This window comes from Vicugna pacos, chromosome 8 (assembly GCF_048564905.1).
Source record: "Vicugna pacos chromosome 8, VicPac4, whole genome shotgun sequence".
NCBI lineage: Eukaryota > Metazoa > Chordata > Mammalia > Artiodactyla > Camelidae > Vicugna > Vicugna pacos.
The window spans coordinates 76,622,965-76,644,910 of NC_132994.1; the positions used below are offsets into that span (position 1 = coordinate 76,622,965).

The window sequence follows — 21,946 nt, forward strand, 5'->3', positions numbered from 1 at the left end:
TGCAGAGGCGTCGGAGAAAACAGCTGAGAAATCCCAGACGGAGAGGGGAGGAGAGGGGAGGAGTGACCGCACCGGCTTGAGTGGCAGGACTGACCACCGCCCTGTGCCTGGGGAGAGCACCGATGGGAGCTGTGTGGTCCCCAGCCAGCTGCCTGGAGGAGTTACGAAACTGGATTTCTCAACCATCTCCCCCTGACGGTTTGCCACGTCTGCACCCGGGGAGGAGCACTTCCCGGGGCCAGGACTCCCACTGCCTGCCAGTTGGAAAGTCCAGGCAGTGCAGAAAGAACTTCGCACTGGCCGCCTCCGCCTCGTGGACCTGTCACGCGGAGGAAGGAGATGCTCTGGGGCTGAAACCCTCGCGGCGCTTTGGACCTGGCAGTGACGTCACTCATCTTGGACGTTACTCACAGCGCATGCACATCCATAAACGCCGTATTCTATTCTTTGAAACGAAAAATGCTTTGAGCCCCTGAGTATTATTTAGAGAGAGTGTTATGTGAGGTCATTTAAACATCTGAAAATACATCCCTGGGGTTTTGAAGTAATTAAGCTTTGCGTCTACCCAATCCTGTGCTTCCACGTTTTAGTTGCGCCTGTCAGTACTTCAAACGCGAACTCCCTTTCATGGTGAACGTACATCCGTGGCCCTTGCTGGCAGTGTTTACCCCGATACAGCCCCCAAACGCTCAGGTCATGATGCCCTGAGAGTACCCGGAAAGGACTAGGGCACTGCTCTCACAGTAGAGACCAAAGTGAAAAAGAAATTTTTATTTGTGATCTTATCTCCCCGGGTTTTTTTTTTTTTTTACTGCATTTTAATTTTATTTGAGGAGGCTGCAATTAGGTTAATTTATTTATATATTTTTTAATGGAGGGACTGGGGATTGAACCCAGAACCTCATGCATGCTAAGCATGCGCTCTACCACTGAGCTATACCACCCCCCTCAGGCCAAATAACGCACATTTTGTGATCACATACTTCAAATTTCTCTGCAAGACAAAGCTCCATAAGTTCCCAGGAAGAGCGGTGCGAGCGGCCCCGGGCCTGGAGAGAGGGCTTCCGGCTCCCACATCCTATGAGAAGTTTCAGCACCGTTTGGTAAGTCTGTCTGACAAGGCTATTGCTTACAAAGAGAATGCCCACTGTTCTGTCCTTTTTGCTAATGAGACATTGGTCGTTTTAAAGCAACCACGAACCTTTAAAAAAAAAAGAGAGAGGAGAGAGAGAGAGATCTTGTTGCAAAATAGTTTTTTGTGTCCAATTAGGAAATAATTAGGAGTCAGATTCCAGCAGTGAAACATTTCACACCCTTCCCCACTTTTTCCCGTGGTTCATCTGGGGCCCTTGCCAGGACTCGGGGCTCTGTGCAGAGAGAAAGCAGTGGCTGGGGACTTCCTGAGACCCGTGAGGAAGCCGCAGGCACAAGCTCCATTTCCTCTGAGCCCCTTAGGACGCTTTCTGACGTGGAATGTCACCACTCCTACCTCTTGGCTCCCGCAGGGCCCCTTCCTGGCACAGCGCATGCCTGTGCACGGACCCTGCTCCTCTGTGCCCACTCACAGGTCCGTCTCACATTAGAGATTTTAGGGAGTAGAAATGAGCTTGCTGGCCTCTCTCCGTATTTCCTCATCGGGTGTGGCAGAGGATCTCAGGGAACCAGACTGCTGGCTGATGTTACCGGGAGTCGATCTGGGCAGCACCTGCTCCTGGGCCCCGGGGGCCCTGAGGTTTCCAGGCAGGCTGACACCTCCAGGCTGCCCCTTGCTCCTCACCTAGCCCTAGAGGCAGGCAGGACGAGTTTTCTAAGGTGAAAAGGGAAGCAGAAAGTCCAAACCCACAAAAACTAAGAGTAGCAACTCTGGAGAGATGGCACAGGAGAGGCACAAGGCCGGTGGTTCCTCTACGCGCATCTGCAGAGACTGACTTTCTTACAAGTTATGTTACTTGCGTGACAGATTAAGCAGAATGCACTGTTTGCACTTAAACCAATCTATACTCTTATTGCACCTTCCTTTTAACCAACCTCAACTCTAGAGAGCTGCGGAAGGAGGAGCCTGAGGGACGGAGGATGGTCCTACCCACCTCCCGCCACCCCCAGGGGCAGATGCAGCCAGGGGACAGGAGGACCTGCTGGTCACAGCATCTCCCAGCATCCCAACCACATTCCCTCATCTACCACGTGGGAGCAGCACCAGTCCTGCGCGCCCCTCAGGGCTGTGTGTGGCTCACAAGAGAGCACATATGATAATACCTTATAAATTGTGTAGTGCCTCTGAAGGAAAAAAAGAAAAAGTGACAGAACTTACTCAGAGGGAACCGTCTGGCTGGGAGGGGCACAGGCCCTGCGGGTGTCAGCTTTACCTCTGCCGCTCTCACCCGCTGTTGCCAGGGAACAGAGAATTGTGCTCATATTCAGGGTGAAGTTAAAAAACCCTAACTTCTGCCTAGCGTGAACGGGGAGTCAGGGCCGTGTCTTCGGGACACTTCCCGTCACTTGGTCCAAGCCCCCGGGGCAGTTCCTGGTTGCCACGCTCCACCCCCTGCCCAGAGGCCAGAAGCACATCCTATGGGCTTGCCGTCCCCACAGCAGGTGTCAGAGCGCCCGCCTCGGGAGAAACACAGGCCCAGAACAAGCCCCGGCTGCTTCGGGGAGCTTCAGGCGCGGTGCTGGGGTGCACTGGTGTTCACCCATGTGGAAGAGCACGCTATTCACAGCTGGGACTGTGGATGCTCCAGGAAACTGGCCTCCAGCTGCCACTTCCCTGACCATCGTGATTAATTTTCTTTTTGTTTCTCTCTTTCCTTCTTCCTTCCTTTCTCTCTCTTTGTTTCCTTTCTATCTCTCTTCCCCCTCTTCCTTCCTTTTCTTTTCAATTGTAGTATAGTCAGTTTACTTTTATTTTTAATCTTAGTATTTTCAAGGAGTTCCATTCTTCCCAGTAGCTGTCTTTTCAGGGCTATAGTTCTACAGTTCCTTAATAAGCACAGCAAGGTATTTAATCATGCTGATTTGACAAATATTTAAATCATTTATTGCCATTAATTACAGCATTTCAATATACACATTGCAGGGAAATACAAATATCTTTTCAAACACTGGCAGTGTGATCTTAGGTATGTGGCCAGCTGTCCACCGTCTTGTGGTCATTAAAGAAAAAGCCATGATTTCTGAGAACCTAATGCTAGTGGTTACAAGTTTTGTTCTCTTCAGGTTTTCACGCAGTAAATTTTAACAGACAGGACACATACTACTGCAGATAAAACCATCACTGGGAATCATGAACTTGATCGCATATTCGAGCTACTCTTTCTGAAGAGAAGTAGAATATTCGTACTTATAAGGCAGCAGAGAGTGGGCTCAGGGGCGCTCTGCTATTTCTAGAAAAATAATCTGGTTAGTAAAAACAGCAGTCAGCATCTGTTTCTGGCGAGACTCTTCCCGATGAGGGACTCCGCCTCTGGAGCCGCTGGCAGCTGGTCCCCTCGTTTTCCGTTGTTATGCTGACGCCTTCTTGGCCATCCTGGAAGAAGCGCGGAGGAAAATTCAGTGAGAAAGAAAATTTCACTGACAGTCTCAGAGGCTTTGGAAGGCTTCAAGAAGGCACCGTTATGGACACCGATTTCAAGTCACAATTTTATAAAAAGGCTAATATCCTATTTCAGGCTAATCTTCATGTTGCAATATGCATTGCATTAACTGCCCAGTCACTGCTTTAAGTTCTCGGCATAGTTTTGCTCCGGATCAAGTTTCCCCAGCCGCTCCCCTGAGCCCACGTGTACACAGTCACACCCAGAGCCCCACCACGCCTCCTAAGAGTTTTGTCTCACTCTCCCCAGTTCCTCAGAACAAAAATATGACTTGGGATCTGCTTACTCATGTCGGATAAGCCGTCCTCCCTGGATGAGCTGGGCGACTTCATTTGTGGCGTGGCAGGCGAACAGGAGCCAGTTCCGAGGCTGCACCTTGTAGGCAAATCTCATGAACGTCAGGGAGTAACAGCAGAGCGCTGCCAGGGACACCAGAGACACACGACTTACAACCTCCGAGACTGAGGCCTGATCCTCAAGAAAGAAAAGCTCTTCTGCTAAAACCTTCACAGACGCTGAAGCTGTTGCGCACACATTCCAGGAACGGGAGACGCGTCAGCTGGTCTGGCCCCGTTAGGCGCTTGGCTACTTACTACTCACACGTTTGAGGAGCACAATGGCAGTGAGCTGTCGTTAGTTCTAACCTCTTTTTCTGTCCCCTAGAGTTGTGTGCAGTCCACTATCCCAAAGGGTTGTTACTGATCCCCTCAACAACAGTTTTATGAGCAGTGTCAGGGTTTCCGGTGACCTTGCTGGCACTCTTTCTGAACACAGCTCAAGAGGGCACATTCTTTAACTGCGTGTGCTAACTCTGAAGGGCAAACAGGACTTTAATACTTCCTAGATCAATATTTCAAAATACAGTAACCCTGTCTCTTCCTCACTGGGAGAAGCCACACCCTCAGCGCTGTCAAGCTCTCTGTTACTTGCTAATAGTGACTGCAGCGTCTGGAGCCACAGCCTTGCCCTGTGGGCTGGGGCCGTGCTGTGCCAGAGGTATACGTGTATATAAACATCTTCCCAGGTATTCAAACCTGCGTCCTTACCAAAGGTCATCCGCCCACTGATGATCTCCGGAGACTTTTTCATGTCATTGATGGCAGCGATGGGAAGGCCCCAGTTGGCCACTGGGCCCCAGAAGTGCTACGAAGAAATGAGGGAAAGAAGAGGGATGGTTAAGGTGGAGCCTGAACAGCTGCAGTTTCTTACTTAGACACCAACGTGAAATGTGTGGAAACGAGCCTGCACGCACACCCTCTGCGGCTACTGGTGGAAGCTGAACATGCAGGCATTTGCTTGTTCAAGTATTTGCCTCTGAAGCAGCCGTTCTTACGAGGAAAGCCCAAACCGGAAGGGATTTACCAAGGTCCCTACCAACTTCCAAATGACAACTAAGTAATCTGACTGTCCCATTCAGAGAATTTTAAACTGAGACTAACTTCGTACATGAGCCTAAACCTTATTAGAACTATTCTCTATAATGTAATGTTTAAATGTTATCAAAACTTTTTTCAAATTTTCATTAGGGTATCTGTCAATACCTCTTAAAATACAGACCCTAAGTTGGATACTTTTTCTGAAGAAAATAACTTAATCAGGGAAGGAATTGCTTTTCAACTCATGTGAGATTTGTTAAGATCAGAGAACCTAAAATCTACACCAGAGCCCTAGATAATAAGAAATTAGGATTGAAAAATACTTTTGAAGTAATAGCAACAATGTATACTTTAAAAATGGGCCACGTTTTTCATGTACAACTGTAGTCATCCCAGGACACCAAAATTAAGTTGTCCCTGGTGAACAGCAGTGACATCCAATTTAATTTAATTTCTGAGGTTGAAATAAGTCCAGTGACTTTTCCCATTAAGTTAAAAATTGTTTTATTTATGCATCATCTGCAAATAATACTTTAAAATATGAAGGAAACCACGCACTGTTGGCTAAACACGCTTTTTAGTTATCAGAACATTAAGCAGTGCTTTCTTCCTGCCTATCGGAGCATTAAGATAGACTCGGCCTACAGAGCACACTTTTGGACCTGCACTAATACTGACCAACAGGCACAAAATCCAAAAATTCTGTAACAGGGAGAAACAAGGGAAGTGCGAGAAAAGATTAAATGAGAGTCACCTCTGGCGCGATCTAAGGGTATCTGAAGCGTCCACACGGCACGCCCAGGCCTCACAGAGCTGTGCGGCGCCGGTGCTCCCACGCGGCCGCCTGGGAGGCGCTCTGGGGCCCGACACCTGAGTGACGAGCCCTGAAGCGCGGGCACTGCTGGCACAACGATCTCTGAGGTTCTGGGGTGGCTGTGAGAGTCCTCGTGCCCTTGGACTGGACTCTGCCTCAGGCACTCATCGCTGAGCGTCAGTACTCCTTGTATCTAGGCGGCCGGCCGCGTCCTCTCCCTCACCCCCCAGCCCGCTGGTGATGTGCATCCACCTTCCTCACCGACTCACTCCTTCCCCTGCCTTTCCCCGCTTGGGTGCCACTTCACTTCCAACTCTATTATTCCCTGTGGTCTTCCTTCCTCTTTTGACCAGGCCTTTCTCCACGTTTGTCCGTTCCCATCGTTTGCTGTTTAATCTCTTTCTGCTGCTCTGCCCTGCCTGGTGGTCTCCAGGTCTACGCAGCACGCACACACCCAGGGGCGTAGCTACGCCAGGGCCTCCGCTCACAGCTGAGGCCAGGCTAAGAGACCAGGGCATAAGTCTGAAACCCGAAGTGCCTGGGGGACTTCCGGTCCCAGGACGGCATTAAAGTCTCCGTGTGCTGAGTGCAGGGTTATCTGAAGCCAAGTTCTGCACGTTAAGAGCTCCCTGTGCACTAGTGATGATGATAAGCACTGAGATATACTTAAGACGTCTCTTAAAAAGAAACTAAAAGATACAAATAATTTCAACACTAGTTACTGAAACACCTAACCTGGGACAGTTAGTGATGCACCTCTGCACCTAGGACAAGGCTTCGGCTCTCCCGCCCTGTCTGAGACACACGTTTGGTCTGTGCTGTCTGCAGGGCGCTGGTCAGTGCGCCAGCGCTGAGTCCAGGACGGACAAGAGAACCAGGGAGCCCTGGGGCCGCCCGAGCCCGTGACCCGCAGGCCTGGGGGCTGGTTGCCATTTCAGGCAAAGCGCGCCAGGCCTGCGGTCCGTTACTTTGTTAATGCATAAAGTCTGCAAAAGCCTGGAATGAAGTAGAAAGTGTTCTTACCGTACTATTTTGTGAGGAGTCACCGAGGTTCAGACGGGGAGACATGGAGGGGGAAAAAAAAAAAGATCAGATGCTTTGAAAGACTTGGGTTCTGTCAGGTTACTCCAGCCTCACGCAGGAATCCCAAATCCAGTAACAGAACCACAACAGCAGCGCACATTCTTCTTTTTCCTTGAGAAGATCTAGTGATATTTCTACTAATAACTTTGACCTAATGAAAGTAAACCTTAATTTTACGAAAAATAAACAATCCTTAGAGCAGGGCTATCCAAAGCAAGTCACAAATAGGAGCCACATATGTAATTTAAAAATTCCCAGAAACCACATTAACAAAAGTGAAAAACATGGAGTGGGGGTAACTTCAGTGGGAGAGTGCATGCCTGGCACTCACAAGGTCCTGGGTTCGATCCCCAGTACTGCCGTGAAGGGGAAAAACAAAAGTAAAAAACAAAAGGAGGTAATTTTATTAAGTTTATTTATTCCAACATTTCAGATCATTTTAATTTGAACACTAATACCTTACTAATCAGCTTAGTAAGGTGTTAGTGCGGTGCTTCCGGCACGAAGTCTCTGAGACCTGTGTGCTGACACTCCCGGAGCATCTCAGTTTGGACTGGCCACACTCTGTGAGCTCCCCTGCCCTGTGCTGGTGGCTCAGATGAGGCAGCACAGGCGAAAAGGGGGCACTGCTTTGAAAATGACAAGTTGGAGAGACGCACCATGTTGCAAACTTCTATCTGCAACGAACCTTCCATTTTACTTACTGATGGATTATCACCAGGATGTAAGCCTCTAAAAATAGGCATGTAACTTTGTATTTTGTTCATGGATGAAATTCTGGAACAAGTAGGGCCTAGCATTTACAAGGCACTCAAAAAATATCTGCTGAACGAATGGAGAGAAAAATCTTTTAACATCAAGTGAATGGTTTTCCTGAATGCTAAATTTAACTCTATTCAAAACATGTTGACAGTTTTATAGTGAAGTTTCTTTCTGAAATACCAATTCTTTCCAGGATATAGTTGAGTTGTTCTGTTAAGGCAAAAATCTTCAAGTGTAGCTACTGAAAGAATTAGTGAAATAAAATGATAAAATCCTTTACACACCCAGGCACGTCCAAGCGACTCCTCCTGTTGCTTTGACTTAGGGACCAGGGAGGTTCCAATTTCCCGCATGAAAGTATTCGTTGATGGTGCTAATAATATATTTCAGATGCGTTCTGTTATGAAATATGTACAGTCTAGAAAGAGCCCGTCTTTCAATGTTAAGTGAAGTGTTTTAACAGATTATGTTTCAACTGTGGTAACAAATCACGTCACCAAGGCGGAGCTCCCCAGCGAGCCCACGCCTAGCACAGCGCCTCAACCCGGCGCAGAGGTGGCGCCCTCACCACGGCAGGAGCATCGCCTCGTAGCTCGTGGACTGTGGCCACCTATGGTGTCACTCTCCTCTGTTCACGATCTGAACACAGGCCTTTTATTTACTGACAAATCACCAATGGCACTTTTTTTTTTCCTACAAAAATGTTTTAAAAGACAAGAGTTCTTAAAATCTAAAATGTCAACCTGGAGATAATTTACTTTTCAATTCAGGACACTCTCCCTGAGTTGTACAATAGTTCAAACTCTACCCTATTTTACTACAGGTGACCTTAGTGCAGATTATAAAGGAAAGTGAAGAAGAGGGAATTACCCTCATACTCTCCTCAACCTGAAAATCCTCCACAAAAAAAGATCACAAAAATGCCGATCACTTCATTTTAATAGTGGTTTAATGATAATAAAACAAATGCGAATAAAGCTATTCTAAACACCCCTGACAGATACAAAAATCCCCAACTCAACATCCCTTAACTCCATGTCAGAGTCATCCAGAACATGAGTCATTGGTCAAAACATCTGAAAAGCGTATTTGTGCAGAGCCAAACTGGAGAAGAAAGTTTGTTCCAGAATAGGATGAACTTACACAAACCGCAGCCGGGGGACAGTGAGGTAGCCCCGGCTGGAAAACACACTCGACTTTCTCTTTGTTCGGTGTGCTGCCTTCATTTTACTTCCATGAAGGGTAAAAGAAAACCCTTGAAAACGCACAAGGGGTTTCTTGGTTCACTTGCGACCTTGCATTATCGTGGTGGGGAAACCCAGCCTCCCCAGTTAAGACTGAAGACGCAGGTGATGATGGAGGATGACCCTGGAATAAACTTTATCCTCTTTTCCTCCTTTATTTGGAATACTGTTTGTTTGGCTCAAGGTTTCTTCTGAGCTCATTTTTATCTGCCTAATGTCTCCTGGGCACTGCCTATTTCAGTTTCTTATTTTCCTAAAATTACTGACAGTAATTGTCAGCTTTCTCTGAAAGTACCATAATTTACAACTCGCTCTCACATCACTAAAAGGACCCCAGCGACAGCCTAGCGCAGTCTGTTCCTATCACCACTGAAAGGGGGGTGAGTCCCCTACAGGCTGAGCATGCTCGCCTCCATTTCATTTATTCTTACCCACTTTTACCTGATTTTCTAGTTCAGGTTAAAACGAGGGAGTGTTTTAACAATGAGAATGTGTGATATTCACCTGTATTTAGACAGTCAAAACTAAACTGGACGGCAGAAAAGAGACTCTCGTGGCCAGTTCTGCTTGAACACTTTCAGCCTCATTCCTTTGTGAAGGTCAATCACACGGCAGGGCAGCCGGGCGGCAAAGGGAGACACGCAGGAAAGGTGCGCACAAAGAACCTGAACCTTCTTTTCCAAATCACTCTTGTGTGTAGCATTTCCCTTTAAATCCTAAACCCACATTCCCGTTTTGGCTTCACGAGTTTGGCGTCTCCACTATCCTGTTTGGTTGAGATGCCAGTTTTTCCATCTGGCAAGTGAAGGGTTGGACGAGCTGACGTCTGAGGCCCACGCCAGCTCTTGTGTTCTACAGCCGGGAAAGATCCCAGCGTCCCAGGGCGACTTCTCACCTGGCTAGAGAACGCAAGTTCCTAAAGCTCTCCTGGAAGCTCGGAAGTTAAACTTAACTTAGAATAGCACACTGTATTAACTGGAGAATACTCATCGTCAGCATCTAACTGACCTCAGATTGGTAAGAGCATGCTGATTAACTGACTTGCAAACCCTCCATGATCTAGGTTCTACTCAAGAAAACATTCTTTGCACATTTATCCAAATACATACGTGCACAGATGTATCTGTTCACTTCTCTAAGGGGAGTAAATCTCTAGAATTACTATACACAGACCTTGACTGACCCAGTCATTGAAATCTATGTCTTCTCTCGACACTTACTTGTTCATTCCACTTTACTCTTCTTAACCAAAATTCAGGAGGGAGAATAAGAGAAGAACGAAAAAAAGAGCTATTTTTTTCACTCCATCAATAAGGTCTGTGAAGAAACCTGACATGCAGGAGGCCCCTGATGGGGGATTTCATCAAGGTAAGAAGCAAGCCGTGAAAGGAAAGCCGGCGGCACCAAGAGGAGTCCCAGGAACCCAGGGATTTCACACGGAACGTTAATGACAACAGGAATAAGCGGAACACTGACTTCTGTCGGCACCAGCTGTGCCACTACACAGCTACCGCAGCACAGCCACTAAACGTCCGTCCAAGGCCACGCAGCTGCAGGGCAGCGGGGCCAGGGTTCAAACCCACCGCTCAAATTCAGAACCCGGGGGATTAACAGCCAAGCCAACAAAAACTGTCAATTACATGATGTTTTTATCTAAGACCCTGCTTAAATGTCCCAGTTGTCCCAGTAATGCCTGTTACAGCTGGCTTTGCCTATACCAGACCCAAACAAAGTTCCCACACTGCCTTTGGTCATAGCCTTTTCTCTTAATTCGTTTCTTGCTGAAAAAAAGATCAACATTAAACAATATACTTATAAATCCACTTTGGTGAGAAAGACATTTCAAACTTTTCCTAAAATGTAACTGACAGGAGTTTATAATCTATGTGAAATATGATTTCAAATTTTTGCTGAAAACCTCAACTACGCTGTTAATAAAATGTTTTAAATTCTCGAATGGCTTTAGATCGGAAAAGCCCCGCACCCCTTTGACAGGCTGTAAACAGAATGCAGGGGATCTTTAGTTAGCCAGGAGTGCAAAGTGCATAGAACAAATTACTGATGGGTGAGAACAAAGGCACAGAACCTCATCTGACTGAAGAGAACATGAAATTTTCTTCTTACTGCTTGATTTGCCTTTGCAAAAGCAAAGAGGGGCTGTGAACCAGAAGAACAAATCAGGAAAAGTTCCCTCTAATAAATTCTAGGAAGAAAGGACTCTTTCTAGGGGAAAAAGCTAATAAAAGAGGCTCTGGTGAGAGTTTTAATACCAGACCTCAAATCTGTCCTCAATCCCTGACTGGCAGCGCTGGCAGGAAGCCCCACGGCCGCTGAGCGCAGCGGGGAAAGCAAGGCCAGGGCGACATCTCACTTCACCTGTTCAGTCCACAAAAGTAACTGCAGGTCAGCACCACAGAGCTTTACATCTCACGAAACCTAGCAGGACCCTGTGGGGCCCTCCCAAGTACAAAAGCCCCTCCGTGTCCCCTGCTTCTTGTTTGGAGAAAAAGGCTTTAGTCTCCCAGGCTTTCGCAAAGTTCCAAAGAGCAGACTCAAGCAGTTACTAACCAGGGAAGTGAGCGGCTGCAGAAAACAAAGGAAAAGCCCACGCAACACAAAACACAGCTCAGCAATCGCAGCCTTAAGAGAGCTCCTCCTCAAGGGGTACACGTAACAGTCCAACACTTCTCCTGTGTTATGTGCTCTGCAGGAACTAAGGTGCCCCCGAGCCCCCACCCAGGTGGAGGACAGTGACTCACTCCGACCACAAGCAGGAGACTCCAGACTAGCTGGAACCAGAAGGCTGGTGATTAAGACTCCCAGAACATCGCACACCCTGCGCCCCTCACAGAAAAGGAAAGTCGTCTTTAAAACCCCTCCGCGAAAGCTATCTGGGAGTTTGGGTCGTTTGAACACCGCCCCTTCTCCTTGCTTGACAAGCACTTGCAGTAAGCACCTTACTTCCACCACAACCTGGTGTCAGCAGATCAGCTTTGCTGTGTGTCGGGTGACGGACCCAAGTTCAGTTCAGTAACACTCTTAAGATTTTAACTTTTCCAGTAACAGTACACTTTAAAAAGTGTTTCTGCTGCAAAAATAGCAGGACATAATAGAAATATACAGTGATTTGCGGTTTCCAAGTACTTCCACGTCCCTCATCCAGTTCAATTTTCTCAACAACACAACCAGATGTGGTATTATCATTAAACCCATTTCAGAGACAGGGTAACTAAAGTCCATGCGGACTGACTTCTCTGAATCCTAGTCCGGTGCCTAACCAAGTAGCACTTCCCTGGACATTGCAATCCTCTTCTTTTCCTCATGTAGTCAGAGCTTAATTCAATTAAAATAATGCTTCTACATAAAAAACTATATAAATATTGAAGCTACATGAAGTTAATCTTTGAAAAAAAGGTTAGACCATGTGTATCAAAGTATTCAACTGAAAAGCTGGCTCTCAGAAACCTATCTAGTAGAAAAAAACATAAATTTAGAAAAGCAGGGCTAACTCTCTTCCTTGAAAATACATATATTTTACAAATTCTTCCTATGTAATAGAACGGTAGGTAATCATCAAAACATTTCATATAAAGATAAGATGTAATCACCTTATTCTTAATTATATCATACACTTCTAACCTTAGCTGTACTTAACTATTAGGAAGGCTCATACAAAGGAGAAAAATCAGCTTAAAAAAAAAAAAAAACCACGGTGCTATTTAAAGCCATAGAAAAACTGAACTTCTGGGACTAGGAACACATTCTCACATTACAACTTTGTTCAGATTTTTCCAGCACATTAATCTGACAAACGTGCTGCTCCCCAGTATTAAACATCTATTTTAATTAATCACAGTCCTATTTAAGTACAGAAAGTTCATTTTTGGAAAGTCAAGTGTGAAGCTTCTGTTTCCAAATTTATTCTATCACATGGCAGACAATTATTTTTCTTACCGTACTGCTTTTTAAAATTAGAAGTAAACAGTATTTGCAATAAAATCCAAGACTAAAATAAATTAACTGCTTTTATACTAAAATGAAGTTTAGTAAAATGAAGTTGCCTTCATCCGTACCCTTTTCAGGGTTATAATAGGGATTATTTCTCCTCATCTGTCACCACTTTACTTCTTTCCCAGGCTGTTCTCTATTGAAAAACATTCCTCTCCTACACTAACCTAGGTTTTAAAAGTCATACAAAGGAAAACTAAAATTTATACTCCTAAATAAACTATATATAAAACTGTTCTATTAAGTATTTTGAAATAAAAAGTAGGCAGCTAAAGATCAGAGGTGAAAATAAAATACAGAAAGTACGTCTTTCAGGCCTTTCAGCCCGCCAGTGCCCTGCTTCTAACCGGAACGGAAGGGTTAATGGAAAACAGAATAAGAAAAAATACGCCCTTAGAGACACATTATCTTACTTTGACGTCAGAATTAAACACAGCACTTTAGGTTTGACTCCGTCCCACGCTTGAGTCCTTAAGAGGAGAAATCGGAAGGGCGAGGTCGACCCGGCAGGGCTCAGCGCCCTTGTCCGGGAAAGGAGCTCGGGCACCTGCTGCGCACCTTCCCGAGCGCGCGGAATTCCGAGACGCGCGCTCCCCCAGCCCGCAGCCGGGGCATGTCCGCCGCTCCCCTGAGCACACACCTGCCCGGCAGGTGCAGCGAGGCGGAGCCCCCGCCCCGCTCGCGGGACCTAGCGGGACCCGGCCGGGAAATCGTCCCCGCCGGGCTCTCCGCGCCCGTCTGCGCCGGAGGCCGGGGTCCTCCCGCCTGGGCTCGGCCCGCCCCGCTGCCCTGCGACCCCAGCCCCGCCGTCCCTCGCCTCACTGTCCGGAGGACCCTGCGCCGCTGCCCCGGCCACCGTCCCGCCACCACGGCAGCCCCGCCCGGCTGCCCAGACTCGCGCCCCGCCGCCCCTGAATCCCCTGCCCGCTGACCGCAGCCCCGCGCCCTCGCGCCCTCTCGTCCCGGCGGCGTCGGACCCGGACCCCGGAGCCCGCGGTGGGTCGCGGGGGTCCGGCTCGGGGGACTCGTCACCTCATGAGGTAGTCCCGGAAATCCTTGCTCCGGACATAGTCCGCCGCCTTCCGCACCAGCGCGCCCGCCATGGCCGTGCCGGACACAGGGCCGCCCGCAGTGCCCTCGCCGTCGCCCCTCGGAGCCCAATGACACCGGGCGGCGCGGACAGCGCGGACACCGCACCCGCCCGGCAGCCTGCCTCACGACAGCTCGGCCCGCCTTACGGCCGCCGCCCGCCGCCTGGCTCTCGGCCTGTGGGAGGGCGCAGGGCGGGAGGCCGGGGCGCGGATTGGCTGGTGCGTGCCGCACACCTCCTCCCCGCCCCTCAGCGGCGCGGGGGTGAGGGGGCGAAGCCCGCTGCCGTAAAACGTCCGGGGCCGGGCGGTGATTGGCTGGCGGTTGCTAGGCACCCGCTCTCGCGCGCTCCGGGCGTGCAAGTGACAGTCCCGGGGCGCGCGGGTCTCTCCCTGTCGCCCCCAGGGGCACGCGGCCCGCATCCCCGTGGGCCTTTGCAGCGCCCGCGAATCCCCGCGCAGCCGCCCGGGGCCCGCAGGCTCCAGACGAGGTGGGCGCCGGGAGGAGCGCAGTAGGGCGGCGAGAGGGCTCTTCCCCAGACGCAGCTGCCAGTGCCGGCGAGCGGGACCGCTAGCTCCGGAGGAGCGCGGGTGCCGCAGCGCCACGTGCGGGGCGCAGCGGGTGGGAGAGGGAGACGTGGGAGGTTCCTTATGTTCAGGGTTTTGTTTGGTTTTTGTCTACTGCAAACGTTTTATACCGGCCAAAAATGTAGCCGGCTGAGTCATTTAAACTGTTCTGGGTGAGAGTAGGGGACGGGAGCCCTCAGGCATCGCTGGCAGGGAAGTCCGTTGGAATGTAAACACCATTATTTTTGAAAATGATTTACATATCCACCAAAGGAAGAGAGCTAAATAAATCATGGGGCATCCATTCCATCCAATACCATAGGACAGCTTACAAGAATAAGGGAGCTGTATGTGCTAATATGGATAGAGCTTTTAAGATTTATAAGACAAAAGAGTCAAGGTACAGAACTGTGTGTAAAGTATGCTAGTGTTTGTGCACAGGGACAGAGAGAGTATATCATTTCATGTTTCCAGAGATAAAGGAGAAATGTTAGCAGTGGCTGCCTCTAAGGATGGCTTAGAGGCTGAGGGACGGAGGGAAACTCTTCACTGTATACTCTTCCTTTTGAAGCTTGTACAATGAGCATATGCTAGCCATTCAAAATAAATACTGTGAAAGAAGAAAAGAAATGCCTTTGAGAATTCAAATAGCAGTCGTTTCATTGAATCAGATTTATTTTCTGTTAGGATGTCTATGAGTCACATCTGACCTTGGTCATCTGTGAAAGCACATCTCAGTACACAGCACTGCAACCTCATAGTGACACCAGGAAGGTCATTATATTCCACTGGAGCTTCATGGCGGAGGTAGGACTGTGACCTAAGAGAAGCAAAGAGGTCTTGATCATTCATCGTATTCCTATTAATAGCTACCGCTGTTGACCACTAAGCACTTTTCAAACATAATTTCTTCTCATATCAACCCAGAAGGTGAGTGTAAGGAAACTGAGCGGCTTCTTGAATAAAACCAAACCACTTCTGCGCCCGCCTGCCCTGTGAGAAGGGATTGAATCATGGTTCAGGCTTGAACCATGAACCCCTTTGGACCATACTGCCTGCTCCACATTTAAAGTAGCAGGGATGCATTCCCCTGAAAGAAGTCCTCTTGGTCGCAACATTTGAAATAGTGGAGAAAGTATGGTTCTCAAAGTAAGAGAACAGGGTTCAGATCCCAGGTTCGCTACTTAGTAGGACATTAATATGTTCCTTTGGCCAGTGTATTCCTTTACTTAAATACTCCAGCTCACACTCCTCCACACAGTGGGGAACCAACAGAAAGCTCAAAGGCCCCACTGAGGCCTGAACAGGAAAACCCAGTCTTCCGAGAGGTGAGGACAGTAATTGGGGCAGGTGCCCTCAGCACCGTTTCTGCAAGCGTCGTCCCTGACCACCTGCCTCAGAACCACTTACCGGCTCCTTAACAACGAAGCTCTCTAGACCCCCCAGCTCTGAGGCTGGGGGTCTAGGAATTTGCGGTTGATTCTCCTGATAGCTCAAGTTTTAGAACCACTACTCCAGAAGGAAGGAAAATATTAGGGGACAAACCTTAACCATGATTCAATCCAGGAGCCATTCTCACAGGGCGAGCGGGGGCAGAAGTGGTTTTGTTTTATTCAAGGAGCCACTCTAGACCAGTGTCCTGTTCTTTCCCATCCTGAGTCCCCTCAGGGGGCACCGTCAGGGTCGCTTCAGAGCCTGGGCTGCCCGCTTGTCTGCATCCTGAGTTCCCTCCGCTCGCGGTTAGGGTCGGGACAGTAGTGGCTGATGATTTGATGGCCGCAGCAGCCTTTGTTTACTGATACGGCTGCAGTATCTTTCATTGACAGAACCTTCACTCCGCTTTGCAATTCAGTAATTTCCTAGTGAATAAACGGAGAAGGAATATAGGAACTAGAGACGTCACTGTTTTGCCCTCCCTGTTGAAATGTATGATTAAGGCCATAATTATCAGCAGACACTAACCTACCCATTGAAAAGTGACAGGTGAGAGGGTACCAGACTGTCACCCACAGATGGCTGGCTGCTGGGCATCGGGAGAAACTTCCCCAACCCTGTGTCCTCCGGAGTTTCTGGGGGGAAATGGCCAAGAATGTTTTCTTGGTCAAATGTATTAGAAAACTTATTTGAATCAGACAAGGTTATGTTTTTCTTCAGCTTTTCTAAGAGCCTTCACTAAGCTCCTGTGAAGGGTGAGAGCCTAAACGAAGCTTAATGTCCATGGAACTCCCCAAACTTCCTTCACCACAGAGGCTTTTCAGAAGGAGCATCTTACTGGACTGTCTGTCTGGGAGTTCCAGTGGCCGGGAGCCCCTCCTTCCAACCCTCTGAGCTGAGGTGCTCGGTGAGGAACTCAGACCTTCCCCACTTTTTAGCTGCCTGCATGCAGCAATCTACTCGGACTCCCCAGGCCTCAGTTTTTTAATCTATAAAGTGAAAATAATAAATATCACATCTTACACTTTGCTGAGTTTTTGTGAGAATTAAAAGGAATGATGTCTGTGAAAGGTCTGACACTGTCAGTGGTCGATTTCCCCGTCCCTGCGTCCCCTTGGCGTGTAAACATCCACTCCGTCCCTGTGTCTCTAGGGACAGCTTGGTCCCGGGCTCCTGTCGGCCCCCTTTCTCCTGCTGCTCAGTTGTTTGTCTTTGTTTTTGAATTAGGGAGAGCACGTACCTTGTGCCACCCGTCAATCCTGTGAGCACTGTCTGCTCTCGTGGAGGACGGAGGCAGAGTCTGTGTGGATTTCTGTCCTTGGAGGACAGTCAGAGGGCTCAGGACTCTCTGGGTCCTTGTCTCTGCTTCTCCTGCATGATCACTTGGTTCCACGTGTGCTGAAAACCAGGTTGGGGGAAGCCAGGTCAACAGACTCAGTAGCTCCATCTCTGACACGGACTTAGCCGGTGCTGGGATCCAGCCTCCTTCTCAGCCTTCTCTGCTCCTGCGGGCAGAGCTGGCCCCGAGTGGTGCGGGACGGGCTCTGGGGTTGTGCTTGCAGGAGTCTGGAAAGCCCTCTCTCATTTCCTTCTGACACTGAACGAAATTCTACCTTTGTGAGGATGCTCTTGAAGACAATAGGGGCTGTGCGGGCAGGACAGGAAGCCATCCTTGGGGGTGACGGGGTGGGTCCCACTGGCTACACACAGGACAATCCGAGTATCAAAAGGATGGTGATGACAGATGATGGAAATGTGCATTCTGTGAGGTCATGATCCTCGGGGGAAATGAAGACGGCAAGAAAGACCACAGAATCATAAATCTGATAAGGGACTTGCATCTAAAATATTTAAAGAACTTTTACAGCTTTTACACTAATGCAAAGACAAATAACCCCATTAAATAACAAGCAAAGATTTGAATAGACATTTCTCCAAAGAAAATGTACAAATGGCCAACAAACACATGAAAAGATGCTCAACATCATTAGCAATCGAGGAAATGATCATCAAAACCATAAGGAGATACCCCTTCAGACTCTCCAGAATAGCTACAAAAAAAAAACCAAAACAGGAAACAAGTGCCAGTGAGGATGTAGACGAGCAGGACCCCTCGTGCACACTGGTAGGGGTGGAAGATGGTGCATCTCCTCTGGAAGACAGTCTAGCAGTTTATCAAATGATTAAACACAGCTGTCACATGGCTCAGCAATCCCACTGCTAGGCATACGCCCGAGAGGAATGACAACAGCATAGGTCCTCACAAAAACCTGTATACCAACGCTCAGAGCAGCATCAGAAATAACAGCGAAAAAGTGAAGACAACCCAAGTGTCGAACTGACTGGTGAGTAGATGAATGTAATTTGGACTTTCAACAAGGACGGAGCTTGCAAACACTATGCTAAAGTAAAAGAAGCCAGACACAGAGGCCCACGTGTCCTGTGATTCCTCTTCTGTGAAGCACCCAGGGCAGGCATAGCCACAGAGACGGTGAGCTGACTGGTGGCTGCCTAGGGCTGACTGCACAACTGTGACCATGGTATAAACCATTGAATTGTGCACTTTAAAGGGCGGAACTTTATGATATGTGAATTATATCCCAATAAAGTTTTTTTTTATAAAATCTTAACAGAAAAAAATCTTTAAAAAGACACATAGAAAAGCCAACAGAAGTCCAGAAAATCTGTTGTTGTAATCAGTGCACTAAGTCATTTGGGATTTAAAAGGAAAGAAGCATTTGTCTGTCTGAACTATTTCAGACCTAGTGGTGAAGGAAAGCTCTCCTTTCCAGAATAAGTCCAGGTAATAAATACAAAGGAATGGCAGGATTAAAACACCAGTTTGTAATCCCCAGTGAAATACTGATTCAGACAAAAATCAAGGATGCTAACCTATTCAGTAAAGGAGTGGGAACTGGGTCTTCAAAGGGCAGCAGTGTTGTCCTGGGGGCGATTTGCTGGTCTAAAAGGGGAAATGCAAATTTACAACGAGGCAGGCTGCTAAAGCCACTCAGCATAACCATGGATGCTAAACACGTCCTGCATCCTGCGTCCCGCATCCCGAGGGCAGGAGGCAACAGCCAGTCGGCAGCGCCTGTCCTGTGTCCACCCCACATCTTGAATCTGAATGCATCCAGGCTGCGGGTCTATCCTTCAGTTCCCAGGAACCAACAGGGTTAGAGGAACTAGTCAAGGGAACCTATGAGGACATGACCCAGCTTCCCCAGTAAGTGGAACACTTAATAGGTCAGTAGAACAGCGGAGCTCCCCTCTTCCATGCGGGGGACAGTCTGGGTCAGCTGCGCCCAACAGAAATGTAACAGGAGCCACAGCCTGAACTTTGAGTTTTTAGTAGCCACATTAAAAATGTAAAAAGAAACAGGCGAAGTTAATTTTAATAGCAGTCTATTTAGCCCAATATATCCAAAATATTATTTCAATATATAATCAATAAAAGTATTATTGAAATATTTCATTTTCTTCTTTTTGTACTTTCTTAAAATCAGGTGTATATTTGACACTTATGATTCACCTCAATTCAGATGCTGCATTTTTACGGGGAATACTTGATCTGCACTTCAATTTCATAGAATTTACAGTTGCAAAAAGTATATTCACACACCCAAGTTGTTCCAAACACAGTGAAACAACTCCAAACGTGAAACGAGCACCCAAAGAAAAAAATCATTTCCTTTAACATTTGTGTTCATCCTGACAAAACTAACACACTTTTCTCGAAGAACTTACTTTGAAGGAAAAGCATATCAGATTCAAAGTTCCTGTTAAGCAAATTCCCCCGCTCTTCTCCTCAGGTGTGTTAACATCGGAGTCAAAGGTTAGTTACTAAGCTGAAAAGCATCTCTTCAGCGGGGAGGTTTTTGCAGTTAACTTACGTAATACTGTTTATTACCTTTACAAACATTCCCTACTCACTTACGTTAGAACACTTCGTAAAATCACCATTACTGATTTGTAGCTCAAAACTTTCAGTTGCAAATAAGCTCTAACACCTGTCTGGCTAGATCATAAACTTTTAAATGAAGCTTTTACGCTTCAGGTTGTCTCACTCACCTGCAGTGGGACGTGGGGGAGAAGACACAAATCACGCTGTCGTGTGTTGCTTTGACGACTGACTATTTGGCAGACTTTCCCTCTATTTCTAGAAATGTTTGAATTGGAGATAAAGGAAGAGCAGATCTTTTTAAACTCTTCCAATAAGCACCGACAAACATCATTACATTCATTGGCTTTTATTTCTCTCGATAGTTTGATAGAATAAGGATGAGTCACAGAATTGGTGCATGTTTAATAAACCATTAGACAAACTATCCACGACACTCTTCACAGTGTCTCCCTCAGAAATCCAGACATAAAGATTTTCATTCTGCATCACATAATGGACAAAGCAATGAGAGACGTCAGGGTCTTATTTTAAAATTCCCGTAAGTCCTGATTTTCAGCTTACGTGGCTGGCACACCCTCCACTGTGACAGACGTTTTTTTTCACCTGTAACTGACACACTAACAGACTCAGACAACACCCCTCCATGCGCTCTGCTCTTCAGGCCATGAAGTGTCGGCGTTTCTCCCTACTTTGGAAGTCCGCTGTTGGCCGGGGGCGTGGCTTTCAGCTGTGGACCAACCAGCTCCTCACTCTTTTCACATCTTGTTCCGTATTCGGGTAGCTTAGGTGCGTTTTAGATCAGTCTGTTATTTACTTTTTTTTTTTTAACCTAAATGATGTTTCAAGCAGTTGAAAAATGTATGTGTATTCGGGATACATAATATTGGCAGCTTTCCATGTTGTTCAAGGCTATGAATTTGCTTTACCTGTCACAACGTGTGGCCCCCACCTGCTGTGTCAGCTACAGATCGTTTCCTTGGATGCACCGTAAAGGTTCCTTCTTGTTTTAACTAAATAACCCGCAGCCAGTCCTGCCAGCTTCCCACAGCGGTGCCACTTCTCAGCCGGAGCCAGTGGGCTGGGCCTTGAAGTCTAAGGGTTCGGACGAGGCCTCGGTTATACGCCTTCTAAATGGGTACGGGACAGAGATGAAAAGGGCCAGCAGAGTGGTGGCATCTCGGAAGGCCTTACCCTAGGAAGGTGCTACTGAGACACAGATTGCTCAGAAACATGGAAATGTAGCCAAAGGTGAGTCTGCTTCTTCAGAACCTTCAGAACCTTCAGAACCCTCTCACCCGCAAGTGCGGGTTAAAGTTTGACTGGGTTCAGCTGTTGCTTTGACCTCACGGACACGCCCACGCGGGCCGTGCCCTGTGGTCTGCGTGGCAGTTCTAAGCGGCGAGTCTGAAAGATAATATTTGGTTTGTCCTCATCTGTTATCCTCGGGCTCTTTCTGTGCTTAAAAAGGCGAGATGTAGCTTGGCAGAGTTCTATGCTGACCAAGCAGACCCTAGCGTCCTTGGGTCATTTAACTGAAGGGGACTTTGGCTGCTACAGCCGTACAAGTGACTCTGGACGTTTCCACCTGGAGGGGACCTGGTGGGGGCCATGCACCTCTGTGTTCCCTGCGTCTCACATGGCTCCTCTCCAGGAGGGAGAACCCCAGCTTCACCCACATTCACTTCCTGAGACGTGACTGGTCCTCACGCAGCTCAGAATGACCCAGAGTTTGAACCTGCGGCTTCTGGGTGCAAAGTGAATAAGTACATTCTACATTTACACACCACGGGCACCAGGCGTTGGAATGAAGTTTTCAGTGACTTTGGGGTGGGCTGGGGAGCAGGGGGTGGGGTTTCCTCTAACAGGTGCACGCAGCTCGGACTTCCGGGGGCCCCCACCCTCGTCTCTGCACTGCTCCGCACCTGGCCCCACCAGCCCGTCGGCAGCCTCCACCCGCCCCACAGGCGTTGCCGGCGCCCAGGAGACGTCAGGTAGTGCACCTGGGGGTGAGGCGAGCACAAACAGCTGAGGCCTCTGCTCATGTCCGGCTGCAGACGCAGGCAGCGAGAGGAT

The 21,946-nt window shown here is 48.1% G+C and overlaps 1 protein-coding gene across 2 annotated transcripts; it reads right to left on the minus strand.

Moving 5' to 3' along the window:
* Nucleotides 1-3,011: 3,011 nt before the first annotated feature.
* Nucleotides 3,012-14,135, minus strand: MPC1 (mitochondrial pyruvate carrier 1). Of its 2 annotated transcripts, XM_072966192.1 has the most exons (5): nt 13,913-14,135; nt 12,827-12,830; nt 4,640-4,736; nt 3,880-4,012; nt 3,012-3,526 (listed from the first exon to the last, which is right to left on the minus strand). In XM_072966192.1, exons 1-5 carry the CDS (start codon nt 13,981-13,983, stop codon nt 3,502-3,504), a joined length of 330 nt encoding a protein of 109 aa, XP_072822293.1. In that variant the 5' UTR covers nt 13,984-14,135; the 3' UTR covers nt 3,012-3,501. The 2 variants fall into 2 exon arrangements, with proteins under 2 accessions (XP_072822293.1, XP_006213843.2); XM_006213781.4 differs by lacking the exons at nt 12,827-12,830; nt 13,913-14,135 and adding an exon at nt 6,807-8,451.
* Nucleotides 14,136-21,946: the final 7,811 nt, after the last annotated feature.